This window comes from Euphorbia lathyris, chromosome 2, assembly GCF_963576675.1.
Source record: "Euphorbia lathyris chromosome 2, ddEupLath1.1, whole genome shotgun sequence".
Classification (NCBI taxonomy): domain Eukaryota; kingdom Viridiplantae; phylum Streptophyta; class Magnoliopsida; order Malpighiales; family Euphorbiaceae; genus Euphorbia; species Euphorbia lathyris.
Window position 1 is genome coordinate 43,160,243 of NC_088911.1, and position 24,539 is coordinate 43,184,781.

Genomic DNA, 24,539 nt, shown 5'->3' on the forward strand with positions numbered 1-24,539 from the left:
TCTCATAATTATTAATCCAAGGGAAGCGATTCGCCAGATCCATTAGATCCGCGGCACTCATACGCGATGGAGTAGACTCCGCTCGAGGGTTCTTTTTCCTAGGTTGGATTGAAGAAGAGGCCATTGTCCCCGGAAAACACCTAGACTTAACGGCCGGAGCGGTACCGGAGACAGAAGTAGAAAGAACTGGATTCCTAGTGGAACGATTTTGGTAACGATTACACGCCGAGTTACTAAACCCAGCTAAATTGGAGCTAACCGTGTCCTCGGAGAAAGAGGAGTTCACCGATGACGAAGTGGTCCAACTAAAATCAACTACTATTTCAGGGGAGGAGGTCGAATTAAAAAGCTCCGAAGTTGATATAGAAGATGAAGAAGAACTCCTAAACATTCAGAACAAATCAAGTAAGAAAAGATGAACTTACATGAAATCGAAAAGCTTTGAACTCTGAAATTCCCAGGAAAAGCTTCGAGCAGTAGAGAAGAAAGTGAAGACGAAATGAAAAAGAGAGAGAAAGCAAGGGAGAAAGAAGGACGTCTTCTCTTTCCTAGGACAGTGCGCCCGTTACACGTGTCACTCCTCGATTGGCATCGAGCAGAGTGCGCATTAATACCGGTGTTCATGACGGCGCGCGGAAGCTCAAAAGCCCTAAAGGACTTTAAGGGACTTTTGGGGGGGCTTCTGATAACATTGAGATATTATCCCAAGGACCAAAAGGGATATTCACCTAGAGAAACGCCGTGTACAGATCCCCAAAGAAGATCCAGTTTGAAAGGATCCGATGGAGAACCTAGGAGGCGAATCTCCTCATTCACCTGATTCGCCACTATAACGGCTGAACGCCGACTCGGCCATAAAGACCATTAATGAGCTATCAATTAGCTAACCGCCAGGTTAAAGGTAACCTGTAACCGCCATTAATGGAGCATTAATGGAGACTTTCTAGTTGCTGAAGGTTACGACTTCCTAGCTATATATAGCCTACATCCCTAGGCTATCAAGGTACACATTCTCACATCCTTTGTCAATTCAGTTTGTTCCCTTGATTCACCTTACTGACTTTGGCATCGGAGCTTCCCCTCGTCGAACCCAACGACGCCCCCACAGGGACGGAAGTTGATCAGAATTTCTCTGCTTGTTATCAATATAATATCCTCTAGAGACGTGTCATCAATTTTGGATCGAAAGATCAATTAAAGCTCACTCTTGGAGACTCAGATATGTGGCTCTCGAATGAACCAAAGTCACTTTGTTCCACGACAGGTCAAGAGCCTTATAGAAGAATAAGGAGCCGACTTTCGATGGCTATGAAGATAGCAAGTTTACTAGATATAAAAATCGGGTATTAGTGTGAACGCAACAATAGAAGAACTTTACATGTGAAGGATTCTTATTGGAGGATCGCGATGTCCCAATAAAAGTGTGATATCTCAAAAGTTCTCATAGAAAAGCGTATGAATGGTGTAACAATCAATAAATACAAGGTTTTAAAGAATCTTTCAATTATGCCAAAAAAAACTCTAGCCTCATTTCTTATTTATTTCTATTTATTTAAAACTGAAATTGACTTAAGTATGGGAATGCTTATGCTGGTTGGCCGATGCCTCATTTGTTTTGCATGAATTAACTCTGTAAGATAAAAAAGAAAACTTGAAATCTTCTCAACCGGAAATTAATTGAGATATCACCAATTATTTTCCAATGAGATGATATGCATCTTTGTTTTAATTAGTTGTGTATATCGCTCTAAACATATGATGGAAGTTCTCGCTAGAGATAAATTGTTTTGGTTGACACTATGAACATTTAGTTATCTCGTTAGGACAAAGAATTTTGATGTAAATGTGTTTTTTTTTTATGTTAATGTGCTTTAAAGCTTCTAACTTGTAATTATCTGTATATACTATCAACAAAATTTCCTACAACAATAAACATCATATTTTTAGATTTTATTTATCACTCAATTTATTTATCTTTTAAATCAGCATATAGTAAAAAAAGTAGGACAAATTTAAAATTTTGAATATGATAAAAAAAATCAATAATATTTTATCATCATTGATGTATTTAATTAATAGTGAATATAATGTGTTAATAATTTCATATATAATTAGAGAGATCGAATGATATATATGCTTCTTGTGGATATTCAATTTCATGACGGAGATGCAATGATTTACATTTGTAATAATTGAATATTGTAATATGCAATGTAGATTGCATTGCATTATATTATTTTATGTAAACAAAAACAATAAGTAATGTAATCATTATTTTTCATTTCATTAATATAAAGATTATGAATTATATATAAAGGAAGGGCAAGAAGAGAGACTAAAATTAAAACAAAATAAAATGGTCTCTTCTCTAAGAATAAAAACTAATTAATTTCCCAGACATGGTTTGAGTAAATTGTACAAGTATAAATTGTGACTTGTGTAGTATACATCAAATGGGAATAATAATTGTAATAGAAATATTGAGAAATAGATCCATTTTCATAAAGTTGTGTTTCTTTGTAATTCTATCAAGTCAAAGGGACCATGATGGATGATTATATGTATTCATTGACCCTATTCCTCCTTTTGCCTCCTGTACTTTTGCTCTCTGCATGTATAAAAATTAAATTAATTAAAAATCAATGAATTTATTTTATTAATATACAAAATAAAATACCTGTATCATTTCAATTGCATCTATCTCTGAATTGAAGTCATAAAATGTGCTAGCTGCTGTCAGCTTCATTGATAAGAACTGATATTTTTATAATATAAAAAATAAGTCAGTTAATTAAATATAATTTTAAATTATAATATTCAACATTAAGTATATAAAAAAACTGACCTCAACTTGATTTTGTAAGGACTGAACATAATTGATTATTTCATCCAACATTACTGCCATTCCCATAGTCTGTTAAATTTTGTAAAAATATATTAATTAATTATTAGCCACAGAAAAATTAATTAAATTAATAAACAGAATAAATTATTATAAATACCTTGTAGCAACCTGGGACAATATCTTGCAAGCATTTTAGTCTCTCATTAATTTTTCCTCTTCTTACCTATTATATAGAAAAACAAAATAAAAATTAATATCAATTATAAAAAAATAGAAATAGAGATTAAATAAATAAAGAAAGAAAGAAATACCCTTTCTGCTAAACTATGGCTGTCAGTGGCTTGTCCTCTTCTAGCTCTAACATGGACAACTTCTTTTGGTTTATTATCTTCTTCATCCTCTTCTAATTTACCTTTTGATCTTTTACCTCTTTTTATATTTTTACCTTTGCGAGCATCAGAAACTTGTGGAGACGAGTTCATTGAATTACTACTTTCTGCAGATACATCCATTAAAGCTTTTCTTTTCCTGCTTTCAATCTGATCAATTTCAGGAGGTGGAATTACATTAATCTGATTGTTTTGGTGGAAAGTGGAAGGGAAATTTTGGGGGTGGGTAAAAAAATGGTCAGTTGAAAGAGGGAAGAGAGGGTGGAAATTACTGGTGAAGTTAGAATGGTCAAGCAGTAAATTTTGGTGGGTAATTGAATCCATGTTTGCATCAATTTGATCGATGAATACTGGAAAATCTGCAGAGAAATGAGGTTGAGCCATGGCAGAAATTCAGTTTTTGTTATGGATGGAAAGAGAGAGAGAAATTGATTTTATAGTGGTGGCAGTGGCATAATAATAATTTAAGTTATGAAGAAGGCAAATCCTTGAGGAGGCCACGTGGCAATACCAGCTTCTATTGTTTTTTGTCTCCCAAAGTGGATCCCACTCTCAGGAGATATATCCAAATGAAATGGGGCCGTTTTGCTTTTCCCCCAGGGGGAAGAATGTGAGGGAAGTGTTCAGCCCAAGTGGAGTAGAACTGGAAAATCCTTTATGTTTCGTCTCAACCTCAAAATATAGACCAACTACAGTAGCATCGATATGGACCTGAATCATTGATTAAAGTGAATTTACTTGGATTATTGTTAAAATTTGAATTCAACTAAACTTAACGGTGATTAGAGTCCATGTGAATAATACTAAAATTAACTATTATCATTTGGAAAATATTTAGAAAAAAAAAAAAAATCATGCTAGTCGATTTCTGTTCTAGCCTATTGCCTCCCACCGATGAAGATCTTTCTTGCGAGTCTGTTCAACAGCTACATCTTTCGATTGAGCTGTAAGAAAATCATAATTGATATGCGAAAAGACAGTAGTGCTCACCTGAACCCTGAATGACTAAATGAATTTGATCATCCACCGTTAGATCCATGCTTATTAAATTTAAGTCTTAGAATGGTTTGAATCTCCACCACATAATTCTAATAAGCATGAATCGAACGGTAAATGTCAAAGTCCAAGTGAGCAATACTGTGGGAAAGGATTAGAAATGTTTGATACTTTGAAAATTATAAAGTCTTAATTTTTTTTAATGAAAAAATGGTACTGTTAGTAAAAAATTTGGTATCATTATTAAAATTGATAACTAAAGTTGATATCGTGGTAGAAAGAATAAAATAAGGTTAATTACATTTATGAGTTTATTTCTTACTGTTATAGTGATTGTGTTTGTGTTTGTTTTTTAGCATTACAAAGTGAAACAGAAAATTATTTAAATAAATATGTTATTGATCCAACATTCTGCTCAATAGAATTGGTAAATCATATGTTTTTTTTTATTAAGGAAGTTTTACAACATCAAAGCAGGAAAAGGAAAAAAAAGGAAAAAGGAAAAACAATCTGTGAAAAAACTCAACATCATATATATGTTACTGTTAGGATGTGAGATCCTTCTAAATTGAACTATACCTCTAAAGTCTTCCTCAATTAGCCGACTAAGAGGTACAAGAGGTTCCAACAGTGTGTGCTTTCTCTAAGGCGCCTTCAACACTTCTCTCGCTAGCCAATCGGCACATCGGTTGCCTCTCTGTAGATATGTTTGAATCTGATGTTTAGAATTTTTTGGAAGCCTAGTATGTTACCCATGACAACCTTTAAAAGATGTACAGTCAGTTGATCTTTGTTATCATTGAGGAGAGTGCTTAATTTTGAGCAGTCCGATTCAACAACGAGGAGCTGGATACCGAGCTCTGTCACTAGTTCCAACCCAGATAGTATCTCCCAGCATTCAACAATGAAGCTGTCCCTTTTGCCTATATGATGAATAAAGCCATGCATCCACCTCCCATTGGCATCTCTTATTAACCCACCAACTCCTATGGTTTTTGTACTCGAGCAACATAAGTCATCCGTATTCAAAGTACACCAGGACGGTTGGGCTTCATCCAACTAATCAGGATATTAGTTTGGGGCCTGCTTTTATCTCCCGATCTTGCATCCACGCACAGATTAGTGAACAATTGGATACATCGGTTTTGTCATAAGGAATGGCCCTACTATTATCAAAAATATTGCAGTTTCTCCACTTCCAATGGAAGCATAGACAGGTGGCAAAGATGATGTTTCATTTTATCCCCCAAGGACCGTTGTTGTCTTTCTTCAAATTTTCCATCATCCAGTTTTCGAAGTCGAGGGAGAAGAAGCGATCTATAACCAGGGATGGGTTGAGTGTTGTCAATGTATTCCGACTTGTGTTGCAGTCTCTAAGGATGTAGAGGGTTGTTTCATCACTAAGATTGCATGCTGAACATAAGCTAGAGTCTACCAAGTGATGACGTTTTCGTTCAAAGTTGGTGAGCAGACGGTTGTGGAGGGCAGTCCAAAGGAAGAATTTGATTCGGTGAGAACCTTGAGCTTCGAAATAAACCGCCACTTCCAATTACCATTATCCAAATCTTCCATCATTACCATGTGATAAGCCGACTTGGTTGTGAAGTTGCCATTGTTGGTTCCACTCCAGCTTAAATCGCCCTTGGTAGAACCAGAAGTATCCAATCGGACTGCCACCATTAGTAGACGCAACTCCAGTGGGATCCATTTTTCCAAAGGCCATCTGCATTCGTGCAGGCGCTGATTTTATAATTGAGGTGGGAATCTGGGATGAGGGTCACCTGGTCACATAGTCGAAAATCCCATAGCCATTTATCACCCCGACATTCCAAATCAACCCACATTTAAAATCACTTGTGATAGAGACTATGCTTTTCCAGAAGTGCGAGCACTTTGCCCTTCGATGCTCCGCATCCAAAATACATGCGTTGGGAAAGTATTTTGCTTTTAAGACTTTAACCCATAGCAAATCAGGCTCCCGAATAATACACCGTGCAAGTTTCATCAATAAGGCTTTATTTTGGTCTTTCGTGTTCTTTAAACCAATTTCCCTTTTCTCCTTCGATTTGCACACGACCTCCCAAGGGATCACATGAATTTTCCTTTTATTTTCTTGGCAGCCCCAAAGGAAATTTCTGTTTAAGCTGTCAATTTTCCTAGGTGTGGTTTTAGGGAGCCAGTTTGTGATCATCATATGCGGTGGGGTGGCATTTGAGACGACTTGGATCAAGGTCGTCGTACCAGTAAGGGAGAGGGAATCCGCTTTCCACCCTGTCAGTCGGTTGTTGACGTTATTAACCAGTCCTGCAAAATCAGAGACAGTCATACGTTTTTGTAGCAAGTTTAAAGGTACTTACCGAAAATCATATGCCTTTTCTCCTTCATTTCGATTTTATCTACATCAGTTAGTATTAGAGCCGGGTCGTTTTCCTTCACGAAGACTTCTTCTCGGGAATGGTCCAATCACATCCTCAAAATGAAGCTATGGGAACCAATGAGTAAAGATTTGAAACACTAGAAGCAAGTGTGAAGATAATAGATGAAAAGATTCAAGGCATCGAATAAAAGCATGAAATGGGTATGCGGGGGTTGGCTATCGCTATTGAGAGATTTACTCTAGAGATCCGAACTAACCAAACACCACCTGCCAGAGATCATCACTGGAGGCAAGACAAAGTAAATCAGCCTCAACCCCAACCATACTCACCACCACTTATAAGGAATGCAATGCAACAACCAATGGACCCTAGGGTTCAAGAGGAAATACATCCAAACCAAGTTCTTATTTGAAATGTCGATAGCGATAGTGATGGGGATGCATTTGATGATTTTGAACCCCATAGGATTGCTAGAAACATGAACATTCATATTTTTGGTGAATTTAAAAACATTGTTTCATAGCTTCTGGCAAATTATATCATTTGTGAACATTTTATTTTATTTGTTTGAATTGTTTAAAGGTTCTGCTCTATCTATATGAAATAGGAGGAAGTTGGGAATCCCAACACTTGCTTTCTTGCTTGATGGGATACTTCTAGATAAGAAAGGCTATTGATCAATAGCCTTTCTATCCCGTTGCTGCTTCTTCAATAGCATTGGTTACGGATTCACTCCCAGCTTCTACGATCAGTTCTGCAGCTCATGATATTATTGTTGAAATATTAATAGTGATATATTTTTAAAGATATAGGTTATAAATATACGTAGTTTTTATATTAAATTATTTTATATTGTTATTTTTAAATAATATAATACATATTTTAATTGAATATATATAACAATTGTTGATTAACAAATACAAAGTACAAACATAAAAATTTGATTACTCCTCGAGGGCCCTATCTGTCCGACTAGTGTCTAATATTTTTTACAACCTTGTTATAAAGTTGGACATACCACATCATCTATGTATTGAATCAATAATTTGATCTTGTGTCATATATTTTAAGATTTAGATTTTATAAATTAGTTTACGGTTTGATTTTTATACGGTATATATTTTAGAGAAAAGTACAAATAAAACCTATATGGTTCTTCGATTTGTAAAAAAGGAATGTGGTTTTATTTTTTACTTAATATATCAAAAGCCCCATGAACTTGTCCAAAAAGGTTGATTGGCTCATGAACTTACATGGTGTTTTGTTAGCCCCTTCAACTTGTTTAAAATAACCTATTGACCGCCTGAATTTTTTTAAAGTGACATATTGGCCTCCTGAACTTACTTACAGTGATCCATTTGCCCCTTGAACTTGTTTAAAGTGATATACATTGCAATTTGTCTAAATCTTTAAAAAAATTCAAAACTTCAAAAATTAAGGCATAATTCTTGATTCTAAGTCTTTAAAAGAAATTAACTTTTTGTTTTGTACATGTTTATGGCATTTTATAGATTTAGGGGACTTAATAATGACACTTTAAGTAAGTTTAGGAAGCTAATGAGACAACATCTAAGTTCAGAGGGCTAATCAAGCTTTTTAAACAAATTCAGGGCGCAACTGATGTATTAAGCCTTTGTTTTATTTTTTGTACAAAAGAAACGATGTGTTTTACTCAATTAGCAAAAAGAAAGAATTTGGCTAGTGGTGTTAGTCCTCTATGACATGCCATATTGATTTTGATGACATGACATATATACTTATTGACCTAACCAGTGTTCTAAAAATCAGCCAAGGTGGCGTCTAGACGGAGATTTTTAGAACACCGTCCCAATTTCCACTAATCGGGCGACATAAATCGGTTGATCAATTTTTGGCCTCTTAGACGGTCTCAGGCGGCTCCTAGACGGTCTCAGACGGCTCCCATGAAACTTTTTTGAAAAAATTGTTCCTTAAATTTTATGTCAATTTTTTTAATTTTAAAAAAATATTAAATAACAAAAAAAAACTTAAACTATTAAATTTATTTTTAAGAATATTAATTTTATTTTATTTTGATACATTTTGTTATAAATGTTATTTTATTGATTTATTTGTTATTTTTTAAGGACATTAATGTAAATAATATTTTGGTATCAGAGCCAGGGGAGGGCTATCTAAGAAGTTTTCTACCTTTTTTAGACTGTGTAAGATTAAGATCTAGCAGGTATAACAAGATGATGGAACTAAAGTGTGGAAACGTTGGTCAGCCTTGAAGGTTATGCGTTGGTCAGCCAAAGTGAGCTTAAAATACGCATAAGTGGTCCCGCATTGGTTGGGTGGTCCCGTCAAAACACATGTTCAATTTCTACTGTTTAACCTCTAGTTAAATTTAATACAGTCTTAAATGAGTAGATTATCTAGATTTCTTTCTCGAAATATAGTCTCTAGTTCAAACTCATAAGATGATAATAATAATTCAGAATTAAACTCCATGGAAATAAACGTTGCACGAATAGAAAGTGACCTATTTGATTGGACGATACCTAAACAGGATATTAAAACAATTTATTCAGTTGGCACATTTGAATTATTGACTGATTATTCTATTAAGACGATAGAATGAACTGTGGCTATAAATCAAGAACATGAAAACATACAGTTATTTTCAGAAAGAGCAATAAATGAACATACATGTAAAAGATATAAATTTTTACATATTGGATATGTTCAGATTGCAATAAAACCATTGTTTAGATTAGGTCTTGATATTCATGTATTAATGTGTTTAAGAGATGCTAGACATATAAACTTCACTAATTCTCTGTTAGCTACGGCAGAAACTAATTTAGCTAATGGTCCTGTATATTTTAATTGTTATCCTGGATTCTCTATAAGTCTCTATGATCCCAATATATTAGACACTTTAACCCTGACAGTTAAAACTAAAAACTTAAATTTTAAGGATAATGTTAGGTCAGTAGCAGTAATTTATAAAATATATTATAAAGTTATGACTACAACCTTGAACTCAAGATAAAAAAAAGGACACTAAAAAGGGATGAAACCCTATTATTTGAAGCAAATAAAGCTCATTCTAATATACAGATTCCCAAAAGGCTAAAATGGAACGAAATTACTAGATCAGGAAGCTGGGATTTACAAGAGATATGTGAACCTAGTCCAATTAATATTGATAATCAATTTTCAACTATAACTGAACAGAGTGATGGTTCGGTCAAAATTGACTTTTCAGCCAGTATGTTTCAGCCAGCCAGAATTTCAACCTATTCAAATAATAGGCCTTCAACTAGTTCTATTAGTTCTATCTCATGTAGTGCTTCAGTTAGGAATTTAGATATAAGAGGAGTAGATTTTAATGAAAATATTCCTAAGCCAATATATATTAAAGAACAGAAAAGTGAATCTTCAATAAGTCCAACTAGATCTCAAATGGAAGCATTTTCCCAAATAAATTAAAAATGAGGGATTTTCAAATAAATAAAGAATACTTAAGAGAAGAATTGAAAGACGAATATAATAAAGAAAAAAGAGAATGGTATTTTAGAAATTTTATCCAACAGGAATTAAACAAATTTAGAACGATTTGGTATGGAGATATGGAAAAAATGAAAATTAACATTCCACTATTCTTATGGTTTGAAAACTACTGTTATGAAAATAAAATTGAGTTTCCTTTTAACAAAGAACTCAATACATGTTCTAAAATTACTAAAACTTGGACCACAGTAGATAATAAAACAGTAATTGTCATACATCCACCATTAGAAAATATTATTATAAAAGGGGAAGAAAAAGCATATATTGCAGAACCATTTAGAGAAATAAGAGGTGATATAGATGTTAATAAGGAAGTACAACATGTTATATTACAAAATAATTATACAAATCAGATTCTAAATACAGTGGCCACTCAGTTAAATAGAGTAGAATCTATAGTTCAAGATTCTAATATAATTGATTATAAAATAGTATTATTCCCAAGTACTTCAAAATCAGTTAATGGAGAATCATCCTTATTTAAGCCATTTGAATTTTCTCCAGGAACAATGATTAGCCTAAAAGGTGAATATTCAATTTTAAAGAAAATTGAAGAAAAATTATCACTATTAAGCCTAAACAAAAAGTTAAAAGATAAGCAAATTACAGTTATTAATAAGAACATTCAATCAGAGACTGATGAAGAACAACAAAATATAAGAAATATAGAAGAGCAATTTACAGTTCAAAAAATAAGGTTTAATACATACATTCCGAGACCTGAAACAAAAAATTTATATCCACAACCAACACCACCTGATGTTCAATATGAAGAAAGAAATATAGTTCAAGCTAGGTATGATGGTGACTCAGTTTATGAATGGAATATAGATGGCCTAGCAAAATATCAAATATTAAATACTTTGCAAGAAATGTCTATGGCAGCTATCGCATACAAAGCAAGAGGAAATACTGAATTACAAGTTGTCCAAGCCTTAATATCTGGTTTTACTGGTCAGTTAAAAGGATGGTGGGATTACTATATTTCCTTCCATGATAAACCAAAGGTTTTAACAGCAAAAAAGATCATTATTAAAGAAGAACATGGTCAAGCAATAGAGACGTCTCAAGATGATATGGTAGCAACTTTAGTCTTTGCTATTATGAAAAGTTTTTTAGGAGACCCAAGACAATACCAAGATAGAAATTCAGAAATCTTACAAAACTTAACTTATCCTAAATTACAAGATTTTAAGTGGTATAAAGATTTGTTTTTAACCAAAGTAATGTCTAGAGAAGATTGTAATAATGTTTATTGGAAAGAAAGGTTTATTGCAGGTTTACCCAAATTATTTGCAGAAAGAATCCGAACTAAATTAAAAGCTGATTATAATGGAATGGTTCCTTATCAAGAGTTAACCTATGGATAGTTAATAAATTATATTAATAATGAAGGCTTAGCCATTTGTACAGATTTAAAACTTAGAGCCAAATTAAAAAAGAAGAGTATGCTAGGAAGGAATGAATTAGGTTCATTCTGGCAACAATATGGTTATGAACAAATAAGTGCTCCATCAGCTAGACATAAGAAAAGATTAAAAAGAAGAAATGTTCCTAGAAAAAGGAACCCTAGGAGTTATAATCAAAAAGGAGAAAATTATCAAGAGAAGAGACCCGTAAAAAGGAGACATTATAAAACTAAAAAACTCAAGCAATATTCTAAAAAGGACATAGTCATTTGCTATAAGTGTGGTAAACAAGGACATTATTCAAGAGACTATAAAGTAAAAAAGAGAATAAATAACTTAGATATAACAGAAGAATTAAAGGAGGAAATAATGAAAATAATGATTAATGACTCTTCAGAAAATAGTGAAATTTCTGATTACTCTGATGATGATTTGAATATTATAAGTGAAGAGGTAAGTACGAGCACTGAAACTGATCCATGTGCTTGTGAAGGGCCATGTCAATGTAATAGTATAAATGTGTTAAATAAGATATTATAGATAAAATAGATGACCCAGAGGTTAAGAAAAGTTATTTGTTAAAGTTAAAAGATATTATAGGAGCAAGAGATAAGAATTTTAAGCCCTATAATTTCAAAGAAATTTGTGACAGATTTAATGTTCCCAAAGAAACCTCAATTCAAGATCTACAAGAAAAAATAAAAAAAATAAAAAACAAGAGATAAGGATATTAAAAGGGAAAATTCAAAATTTAGAAATAGAAAATTTTCAGATAAATTTAAGCAATGCCATTCAAGAAAAGAAGAACGAAGCCTCTTCAAGTAAAATTGTAATTAAGGATGTTGGAAAAGAAAATGAAGAATATATAAATTATATCTCTCGAATTAATTATAAAAAATGGTATGTAAAGTTAAATATAATAATTAATAATGAATTTCATTTAGAAACTTTAGCACTCATTGACAGTGGAGCTGATCAAAATTGTATTCAAGAAGGAATTGTGCCAACCCAATATTATGAAAAAACCTCAGAAAGACTGAGTACGGCTAGTGGTGCAAAGTTAATTATAAATTATAAATTACCTAGATAAAGATTTGTAACAAAGGATATTGTTATAAGACTCATTTGATTCTAGTAAAAAATCTAAACTCAAGAGTAATCTTAGGGACTCCTTTTATAACTATGTTATATCCATTTCAAGTTTGAGATAATGGCATTTTAACAAAAGTCTTAGATAAAGATATTCTCTTTGAGTTTGCCTTTCCAATGATAACAAAAGAAGTTAGTCGATTAAAAAATAATATTCAGAAAATCAATTTAATTCAGAATAAGCAAAAACAAATTAAATAATTAATAAATGAGATCGAAGAAAAAAGGATTGGAATCCAATTAGAAGATTTATAGATTAAGAAAAAAATCAAAGATATAGAAGATACATTTTCAAAAGACATTTGTGCTTCTGTTCCTAATGCTTTTTGGATAGAAAACAACATATTGTAAGCTTACCATATATTAAAGAATTTGGTGAGAAGAAGATCCCTACTAGGTCTAAAGCTATTCATATGTCGGAAGAATTAGAGAAGTTTTGTAGAAAAGAGATTCAAAGTCTCCATGGTCATGTTCTGCCTTCTATGTTATGAACGCATCAGAAATTGAAAGAGGGACTCCTAGGTTAGTTATTAATTATAAACCCTTAAATAAGGTACTTCAATGGATTAGATATCCAATACCAAATAAAAGAGATTTATTAAAAAGGCTTTATAAAAAGGGCGGCCCGGTGCACTACGCGTCCCTGCTGAGCGAGGGTCCGGGAAAGGGTCCCACCACAAGGATGTACTGGGGGCAAGCCTTCCCCTGCCAATTTATTTGGCAAGAGGCCGCTCCTAAGACTCAAACCCGTGACCTCTTGGTCACACGACAACAACGTTTACCGTTGCGCCAAGGCTCGCCCTCATTAAAAAGGCTTTATAATGCAAAAAAATTCTCCAAATTCGATATGAAATCAGGATTTTGGCAGATTCAGATTGAAGAGAAAGAAAGATATAAAACTGGATGTACCTTTTGGCCATTTTGAATGGAATGTTATGCCTTTTGGCTTAAAAAATGCTCCATCAGAATTTCAAAATATTATGAATGATATACTAAAACCTTTAAATGAATTCTCAATAGTTTATATCGACGATGTCTTAATATTCTCATCTTCTATTAATCAGCACATTAATCATTCAAGAAAATTTTATAATGTTATACACTCAAACGGGATTGTTGTACCTGCTAGTAAAATGAAACTTTTTCAGATGAATATTAGATTTCTAGGACATGACATTGATCAAGGGACGATAAAACCTATCAATAGGAGTTTAGAATTTACCAGTAAATTTCCCAACGAAATAAAAGATAAGAAACAACTACAAAGGTTCCTAGAATGTTTAAACTATGTTTATGATTTTTTCAAAGATTTAGGAAAATTATGTAAGCCATTATACAATAGGTTAAAGAAGAATCCAGAACCATGGACCGAAGAACATTCTAAAATAGTTAGAGAAACTAAAGAAAAAATCAAAAGTCTTCCTTGTCTTAATATCCCTCATCCGGATGCTTTTCTTATTGTCGAAACCGATGCAAGTGATATAGTCTTGTGCATTATTCAGAAAGTTGGAATCAGGCTCAAAAGAATTATTCTACTATTAAGAAAGAAATTTTAAGCATAGTCTTGTGCATTACAAAGTTTGAAGACGATTTATATATGAAAAGGTTTTTACTTAGAATCGATTGTTTATCAGCAAAACATGTTTTAGAAAAGGATGTTAAAAATCTTATTTCAAAACAAATTTTTGCTCGATGGCAAGCTCTATTAAGTAATTTTGATTTTGATATTGAATTTATAAAAGGAAAAAATAATAGCTTACCTGATTTTCTTTCTCGTGAATTTTTACAGGGAAAATGACTCTAAATTCTAATAAGAAAGTTGTTTCAACTAAAGCTACTCTTTCTCAAAATTCTCCTCAGTCAACCAATTCTAATCAGTTTATCTCCCCTAACCAATTTGCTTCCCTTAGCCCCATGCCTAGACATCCAGCCTTTGCCTCACCTATACTAAGACCCCAATTACCGCAAACCAAATCCTCTACATATTCATTAGTTCTCGCACATTCTCCTAATTCTCCAAAGTCTCAAACCTCTCCCTCCACCTCTACTCCCAAGAAAACAGCTACTCAATATTTTCAAAATCCCAATCGACAGTTTGTCAAAATCCTTGAACCTGAAGAGATCATTTTGGTAGAAAATCAGAGCTTCTATAGGTTGATCGGCTTTATATTCCCCAATGGATTTCATTTTCATGAAGACAATATGAACAGAACAAGAGAGTTTTATCAAACTATTCTAATAGATACCGAGTCAGTAGAAATTGAACGCAATTCTAATTTAGAGGATGCTACTAGAATTGGATATAGCAAGGTTAAGATTATCCAGGTGATTACTCAGAAAGAATGGAATCAGAAACCTTATTCCGTGAAGACATTATCAGGGAATCCCGGACGAATGATCTATAGCTACTATGATTATCAAGAAGCTTGGTATAAGGCGTTTTATTTAAGAAATTATAATCATTCTTGGTTCTTTTATTTTGGAAACAAATTTTCTGGAGAAACTCCAAATTGGTTTATCAGATGGTTTAAGTTTTTCGGAACACGAGAAGAAATCTTCCCACGGACGGTTCAACAGGGATATTCGAAATTTTTGAGCTACAACAATGGAAGTCCTCAAAACCCATTAGCCCCACATAATATGCTTTTAAATTTTTCTGCTACATTTCATGTACCATGGATTATCACCTGGACGTATCCTTTTTCATCAGAAAATTCTCTCCCAATTCTTTATCGAGAATATAGGGTTAAATGGTGGGAATCATTTGACGTCAACAAAGCTAATGAAGAAGCGGTATTCATTTATTATTCAAGCGAGAGAAATTCTAAACAACAACAGCAGCAGCCACAAGCATCAGAGTTTCAAAGAACTAAAATTCAGCTAATCAACTTATTATCCTCAACTAAATCAGAAGCAGAAGTGGCAGATATCCTTTCAAAGGCATGTTCAGAAATGAGTACTTCAAACGATGAAACTCTTCCTCCTCAGCCACGTCATTTTCAAGATTCTCAAGATCCTTTTGCAGATATTGTCATGTAAATAATTTTTGAATCAGTAATGTAAAAATAAAAAATAGTGAAATGTAAAATAAAGAGTCGTGAGAGACTGAAAACCCTTAGGGGCAGTCTAGGAAAAATTATGACTTAAAAAAATTAAATAAAAAAAATATCTGAAATGATGAATTATTATCCACAGACAAAAGCAGACAACATTATCAACAGTCACAATTGCATTATTCAGAAATTGGCAGACACAACATCATCCCGAAGATAAGGTAACCAAATCTAGATAAGATGATTAGATTTTCAAAGGATAAGAGACCATTCAGGAATCGCCAGCTCAACAGTTGATAAGGCTCCTCATCAGAACAATTACACTTCTCTTCATCTATAAAACAAGGCTTTCACTCTTCATCAAGGATCAGAACACATATAGCAACCCAGCACCCTTCAAGATAGATAAAAAACAGAAAACCCTTCTTCTTATTTCTACCTCTCATTGTAATAAAACCTTAAACTTATAACTTGTATTCTCAAAAGCTTGTTCATGTACTACCCCTCCTTCTCCTGTCAACGATTGTAATTCTTCTTCAGATATTAATAATACTTCAGGTATTTTATTCTAAAAATGGGTTATTTTGTTGAAGATTTTATTGATCATTTTTACAGATTAGAATTTGCAAACGATCTTAAAAGAAGAACTATTAAGTTCTCTAACTTCATTACGTGAAAACTCTATACAATCACATGCAGATGATCATTGTGATTGTGTTGATGTTTGCATAAAACTTTGTTTTATTAGTTCAATGATACGTTTTATTAATAGTATGTTAGCAAACTGATTTTTATAAAGAAAATAATATAAAGTTTAGTAGCCAATACGAGTCTTTCATTTTCAAACTCAGGACAAAGTTCTAATTCTAATTTTATATCTTCAGATATAGATCAGTTTATTTCATCACTAAGTAGATTGTGTTTTACAGAAGAGCATGAAATAGTTTTATTGTTAAATAAATTAGCCTTTTGAAAGTATATAATCATGCTACTAACAGACTTCTTCATTATAAAGGAAAGTGCAACTGTCAAACTTATAATAGAATGATCCCCTTTTAATTTATCCATTTTTGTCATTTAGTCCCTTGTATCCGTCCGTCTCATTTAGTCCATTGTATCCGTCCGTCCCGTGAATTCAATCATTATAATAGATTTAGTTCCTTTTTATCTACATGCACGTGTTGGTATTACCATTATTGGAAGATACATACGTGCAATGTCATTGTTATGTAGGTAAAAATAGCGGGTAGATATCGTGGTTAAGCACAAAATTGATAAGTTAAAAAACTTTTTTTTTAAATCTAATTATATGAATTTTTGAATTTTCATTATTTTTATATGAAATATTTGTTGTTTTATTGTGAAGTGCATGAATGATGCCCCATCAAATAAATAGTAAGGGGGTTTTAGAAACAATACAAAGGTTTTCTATTCTAAATATTAAAATAGGTATGTTTTTCTATTCTAAATATTTTATAGGGAAAATAACACAGAAATTCATTTTTTAACAATTATTTACAATTATGTCAAGTTATAATTTTGAGTTATGTCAAACTAGTAAAATCAGTATTTTTAATATATTTTAAGGGTTATAATTTATAAATTAGAAGTCTAGAATATATTTTCTAACGTTTATGATTTATGAATTGGAGTCTAGAATTTTTAAACTATGGTGTAAAATCATAATATATAGAGAATAATGACATATTAAGAATTAAGTTTGGTGATATGATTTAATTGTAATTTTGTACTTAATTATGATATTCATGTATTTGACCCTATTTTATATTATTATTTTTACATAGTATAATTCATATATTAATTGTATTTATATAATATTTTATTTAATAAAAAATAAATAAATAAATACAAAAAATACAAATCCCGATTAATCAGTAAGGGCCATGTCTGCCCGACTAGCGCCTAGTGTCTTTTACAACCTTAGACCTAACACAATTGAATGTCTATTTTTACTGACATGACACGTTGATTTTGATGATTCAGCATGTTAGGTAGTTGTGTTATGTTTATGAAGTGTCGAGCTGTGTTTGTGAATTTTTTTTTTCTAATTGTGTAAATCACATGCTCTATCTTGTAAAAATCAAAAATAAAAACACATTTCTCTTCTTGCAAATCAATGAAACCACACAATAGTACAAATGAAACCACATTATTATTATTTTTATATATATTTTTTATATATTTTATGATCTAAAATTATATATAAATTATTAACTAAAAAATTAGATAAGTTTATTAATTACATTAAATTATAAAATTATTACTTCGACATACGGATGGCGTGTTACATCAACATCCAGTAAAATCTCTCAATAACTTAATGTAGCATTACATCTTAACCAATATGATATTAAAAATATATAATTAAATAATTAAATAAAATGTATTAAATTATTAAATTATTAATTATGTAAAATTGAATTATTGGGATGATGGTATTATAAAATTCGGTAACTAATGTATTGTTTTTTAGCTTGTGGATGGAATTATAAATAATAATTACAAAGTTTGATATGTAGGTAGACATAGCATATTACATAAAAATAAAATTGGGGTTGGGGAGTAGAAATTTATTGAGAATATTGAGGCAACATCTTAACCTATTGTAATTAGGCATGTGAGGAATGTAACTTTATTTAGTGGTGGAGATAGAAGCAATAGTAGTGATGGGATGTGGCATTTTGATGAAACATAAATTATATATTTACATGGAAAGTTTAGTAAAAGCAAAAGAGAGTAGTGATGGGCATATTTCAAGAAAATGGGGACAAATCTTTGAAAAATATATGGTTGGGCCTAACAAGCACCATATTGGAACTTCCATCTAAACATTTAAAGCCTTAAGCCAAGTATCCAAATCAACATCAAAGATTTATATCTCACACTATGTTGGGTTCGAAAATAAAATAAGAATTTGGTTACTTCTTAAAGCGCAAATAAACCGTTGAGATAATTACAATGGAAAAATGAAAACTATGATCTTGTGTTACCGATCATGTGACTCTTACATTTAAAATGTTCGGGAGAAGTAGCGATAATCCAAAAACTAAGAGCAATACGAGATAGAGAGGGGCAGCACAACAAGAAGATGGAAGCATTTTTTTTTCGTCTCTTGTGTATTAGCTTAGATTAAGTGTGGAATAGCTATCTATTTATAGCTAGTGATTAGGGCAAAACCTTAATCACTCATCTAATTATGGATCTCGCTCATTTCAGTTACTGACACATTTATTCGATTAAAATTGAGTAATTCTTACATCTCCCACTCGCACGTAACGGAACATATTCTTTTTCTTGTCTTATTCTCATTCATACTTACAAATAGTTCATGTGACCGACATACACTCAAGAGCATTAGTGTTATATGCTCGTTGGAGATATATAGCATCTCGATATGTATCAAATCTAGTATTATATATTCGTTGGAGATATATAGCGTCTCAATATGTATCAAATCTAGTATTATACATTTGTTGAAGATACGTAGCCTTTTGGTCAAACACGTTCATAACAAGCTGTATGTTTTATCGTAGATTTCATATTATATCCATTGTAGATCTTTACAATTTTCTATATATTTTCACAATTATGCAATGCGCATAAGTTTTCAGACAGTGAAATATAAAAACTATAAGATGTGAACACATGGAAATCTTTTTCTCTTATTATATTCCTTCCATTCATTTATCTGGTCAAATCCCTTCTAAGCCGAATCATTCATGGACCTTATAGAGAATTTTTCCAAGATAGTCACATTAGATTATATTTTAAAAAAAGTTAAGGTTCCTTAAGATAAAATAAATTTGAAAACCTATAGTTTTACGATACGAATATCACATGGTAAATTACATATGTGATGTATAACTTATGTTCTCTTTCATACTTTGGACATGTATCAAATCTAGTATTATAAATATAGAGAGATAGAGAGAGTTATCCTAATTAGCAGAATAATAAATTAAATTAATAAATAACTTATTAATATAGAAAAATTCTATGTATTTTTTATTTACAAGTAGAAAGAAGAATATTTTTTTTTTTATTACAAATCAGATCCTATGTGCATTTGCTATTTTGTAAAAATAAGAAATTCGATCAAGGATCTTAGTATTTATTTACATTTTATGTGTTGTCGAAACATTTTGGTTGGTGAGTTTTGTTGTTTTTACTGACACCATCACCGGTCCATTTTGCTTTTGTTGACGTAACATATTGACTCATAAATCACCGCATTGATAAAGTAAAATGATGTTGGTCATTTTTACATTTATTAACATGTGAACATGATGACTTGTAAATCACCGCATTGATAAAGTAAAATGACGTTGATCGGTTTTTTCTTTCCTAACAATCTAAACAGCAAAGCTTATTTTGCTAAAAACAAACACCACATATTTTTTTATCATTACACCATATATATTTTTAATTATTTTAAAATGATTGTTTTCTTTTTAAATATAATGCTTCTATATTTTCTTTTATTAATTTTATTTTAGTTTCTTCCAGTTTCACCACTTTTTTCATGTGATTAATTTATTAATATAAAATATGTATGTATAAAAATTATTGTTACAAACAATCCACAATTTTGGTTTATTATCTCATTTTGAACGAAATGATCACAAAGAGAATAAGAGGTATACCATTCTCTTTTTTGAACCGAAACAAACAAACAAATGAAATTTAAATTCATTCCATTCCTTTTTACTTGTTTCCTTTTTGCATTTTACATCATTACTCCTGCACGAACAAAACGTTTACAAAGTGTTCAATGTGTGGAATCATGTACAATTACTAAAGTATTAAAGGTTTAGTATATAAAAATTGAAAAGAGGTATTTTTCTTGTTTCAATTTAGTATATACATAAGTAGCAATAATTAATTATCGCAAGCACGTGTGAACACGCAATAAATGTGGTTGATAAATATACACATAGTAGGTAAGTTAAGATTTCTAGCTGAGTCCCCAACAGTGTCAAGGTTGAAAATTGCAAGCATCCAATTTTATTTACATACTTAGGGCAAAATTAAACATGGAATTTTAGAAATGAAGTAGGAATTTGGTCAGAAATCTTGGATATGACAAAGGGTTTGGTAGTCTTAAATAGGTGGGATTCATCTCTCTATCAATTGATTGCATAATCAATTTTTACCTAAAAATCAGATACCCTCTTGCATTTTATAGCTTAATATGTGTAGTTAATTGCTTGTTAACCCTCTACGAGGAGAAGCAAGAAAAAAAATAATAATCTAATTTTCTCACATTTTGGATGTTGCAAGTGAAATATTATCAATGTTATTATGTCTATACCGTACCAATTAAGGTTGGCTGAATGGAAAATGCATCTAATTATTTAAATTTAATAATTAAATTTCAGATTCGATTCTTAATTAGGGAAAGAGTCATTTAAATAGCCGGTGAACAACTTCCAACTCAATAATTAGATTATTATCAAAAACAATTATACTAAAAGCGAACAGCAAACATAATTGTAAATTATATTATTTCCGTTTCACCAATATAATTACAAATAAATATGATTTTACAAGTAACAAAAAGAAATAAATATTATTGATGTCTTTTTTATATATATTCAATTAATGAAATGACTTAATAAATAAAATATTTAGTTTATTTCAAAATTAATATTTTAAACAATAATTTTTTTTTTGGTAAGAAGGGAAGAAAAAAAACAAACAAACAAAAATCTAACCCGGGATCAGTCTAGGAAGACTGACCCCAATCCTATCCTTAAGAAGAGAAGGTAACAGAAAAGTTTTAAACAATAATAAATAGAGGTATAATTTTCCAAAAAAAAAAAAAAAAAATAGGGGTATAATAAAAAAAACTTAATTAGTAGATAATGGGAAATAAAATTCAGTTAGGCCTATTTAATCCGCCTAGATCTAACAGTGAATACCCAAATTTTCGTGGTCATCAGGGTCCATATGATCGTAACTGATATTCTTACAGTTGCGTTCACATGAACCCTGATGACCACATAAATTTGGTCATTCACTGTTAGATCTAGACGGATTAAAATTCTAAGGTAGAGATTCAAAACATCTTAAGGCTTATATTTAATCCGTCTAGATCTAACAGTGAATACCCAAATTTTCGTGGTCATCAGGGTCCATATGATCGTAACTGATATTCTTACAGTTGCGTTCACATGAATCCTGATGACCACATAAATTTGGTCATTCACTGTTAGATCTAGACGGATTAAAATTCTAAGGTAGAGATTCAAAACATCTTAAGGCTTATATTTAATCCGCCTAGATCTAACAGTGAATACCCAAATTTTCGTGGTCATCAGGGTCCATATGATCGTAACTGATATTCTTACAGTTGCGTTCACATGAACCCTGATGACCACATAAATTTGGTCATTCACTGTTAGATCTAGACGGATTAAAATTCTAAGGTAGAGATTCAAAACATCTAAGGCTTATATTTAATCCGCCTAGATCTAACAGTGAATACCCAAATTTTCGTGGTCATCAGGGTCCATATGATCGTAACTGTAACTATATATTCTTATATGTAACACCAATAACATATATTCTTTTCAAAAAAAAATAACATATATTCTTAAAGGTTACAACAGAAGAAAAAACAATCACTTCAACGAAAATGAAGCCCCTAGTATGTAATGGAAGGCCCTGGTATTTACAGTGAAAACCTGCTTAGTAAATTTTAAGATTTAGACTTATTAGATTTTTTTTTTTTTTAATTTAGGCTTATTAGATTTAAATTATAAATAATTTTAATTTTTATAGTAGAATTCCAATAAATACAGAATTATTTAGTGAATCACTTACAAAGTGAAAACCACCATATAACAATATGGAGGCACGAATTGATCTTCTTATTCCACGGTGCTCAGTTTTTGCTTTTATCTCCGTAAATATCCTCAAATTACTATATACAATATATGAAATCTATTTTTTTTTTGTGATGTATAAATTTATTAGAACTATGTTTATTGGAGGAGATCGAATTCAATCCACGTATAATGTAATCTTAAACTTAACGTTTAACAAATTTGTGCAATTTCAAGTATTATTAAAAGAAGATGGTGCCAAAACCCTGAAGGTTGGAACGTGACTAGAACATGAAAGTATATATGGAAAAAAATCATTTTTTGTAAACAAAGCTTGAAATTGCATCGGGTGAAAATATTAGACTCAAGCTTACAATTGAGACTAAATTTGCTCTTCCCTAATGCCATATTATTAAATTTAGGAAAAAGTATAAAAATATACTTTGTAGTTTGGTTGATTTGTAAAAATATACATTATTTAAACTTTAGGGGTTCTGTGTTTTGTACAATTTACAAACTCGTGCATTCTGTTAAAAAATATTTTCGTGACTATTTATTCTAAAAGAGAGCAATTTGAAACAATTAAAAAGACTGTCTTTACAAATTACTTAAAATACAATGTTTGATTTGTTAAATTAACTAAACCATGAATATTTTTAAAAAAATCGATCAAATTACAAAATTTATTTTTATATTTTTTTCTTAGATCTAGCCGTTGTTAGGAAGATTTTTATATTTTTCTCTTAGATCTAGCCGTTGTTAGGAAGTTTGAGATTGTTGACTTCATCTTTGGGCTTTTTATTTTCATTGTCTGCGTTTCTGCTCTTTCAACTTCAGAAATCAAAGTCCGCATCTTTGTTAATTGGGCTTTGTATAGCACTTCTTTTTAGATTCTTGTGTAATTTTACTATAATTTGGGCTTCATTAAGCCTTGTACCAAAATGCTCTGGATTGGGCACACAATTCTTAACACACACACACACACAAAAAAAAAAAAAATTATACTCACACATCTAGGCTCTTCAATGTAATATCTATACTCATTGAGTCCCGCCTCTTTTTAAGTTTTGAAATGGAAAATTATCCTCGTTTCTAAAAAGGGAAAATTACAAAACTAGGTCAAATGGAAGGTCCATTTACATATTTAACTCATTTACTCAACCTACTACATATCTAGATTGTTTTTGTGTGACTTTCTCATAATACCTCTAACCTTCTCACTTCCCACCACATCGCGAACAGCCGCTCCCCCTATCTCCTTGGTTACGCAAAAAGTTGGCTCCTGCATTAATGATTTCAAGACTTTTGATCTTCCTTTCTTCCTTTAAATTGCACGAAATCTACACCATTTCGCCAAATCACAATGAATTTCTCTTTTTTCTCTCTTCATCTCTTGATTCTGCAACTTCCTAACCATAGAAAACGAAACCATGGTTCTTCATCTTCTTGTTCGTTACTTGGTTTCTTTCTTCTTGTTACCATGTTAGAAATGGTTATTCTACGTTATTTCCTTCGTTTTTCCTATGTTATCATATTGTTATTGTCGCTTTTAAGGGTGAAAGAGGCGAAAAATGTTAGTATCTGTTGTTTTTTCTGCATTTTTCATGAATACACTTCGTGAATCGATGGTTTCACGAAGATTTGCGAAGAGAAAGAGCCTAGAAAGTGACGATCTACTTCGTGAATCGATGATTTCGCGAAGATCTGCGAAGAGAAAGAGTCTGAAACGTGTGGATCTACCTCGGAAATCGATTAGTTCGTGAAGTCTGCGAATAGATCGTCACGTTTCAGACCTCGCAGACTTCGCGAAAGCATCGATATGCGACGTAGATCGTCACGTTTCAGACCTCGCATACCTCGCGAAAAAATTGATTAGCGAAGTAAAATCACCTCTTTCCCTGCACATTTACATTCGCATGCTTCGCTAATCTTCAT

General features: G+C 31.7%; 1 protein-coding gene across 1 annotated transcript; it reads right to left on the bottom strand.

Annotated features, from left to right (window-relative positions):
* Window positions 1-2,260: 2,260 nt before the first annotated feature.
* Window positions 2,261-3,657, bottom strand: LOC136220351 (transcription factor BEE 3). Its single transcript, XM_066008160.1, has 5 exons — window positions 3,157-3,657; window positions 3,003-3,068; window positions 2,846-2,914; window positions 2,678-2,755; window positions 2,261-2,608 (listed from the first exon to the last, which is right to left on the bottom strand). Exons 1-5 carry the CDS (start codon window positions 3,616-3,618, stop codon window positions 2,534-2,536), a joined length of 750 nt encoding a protein of 249 aa, XP_065864232.1. The 5' UTR covers window positions 3,619-3,657; the 3' UTR covers window positions 2,261-2,533.
* Window positions 3,658-24,539: the final 20,882 nt, after the last annotated feature.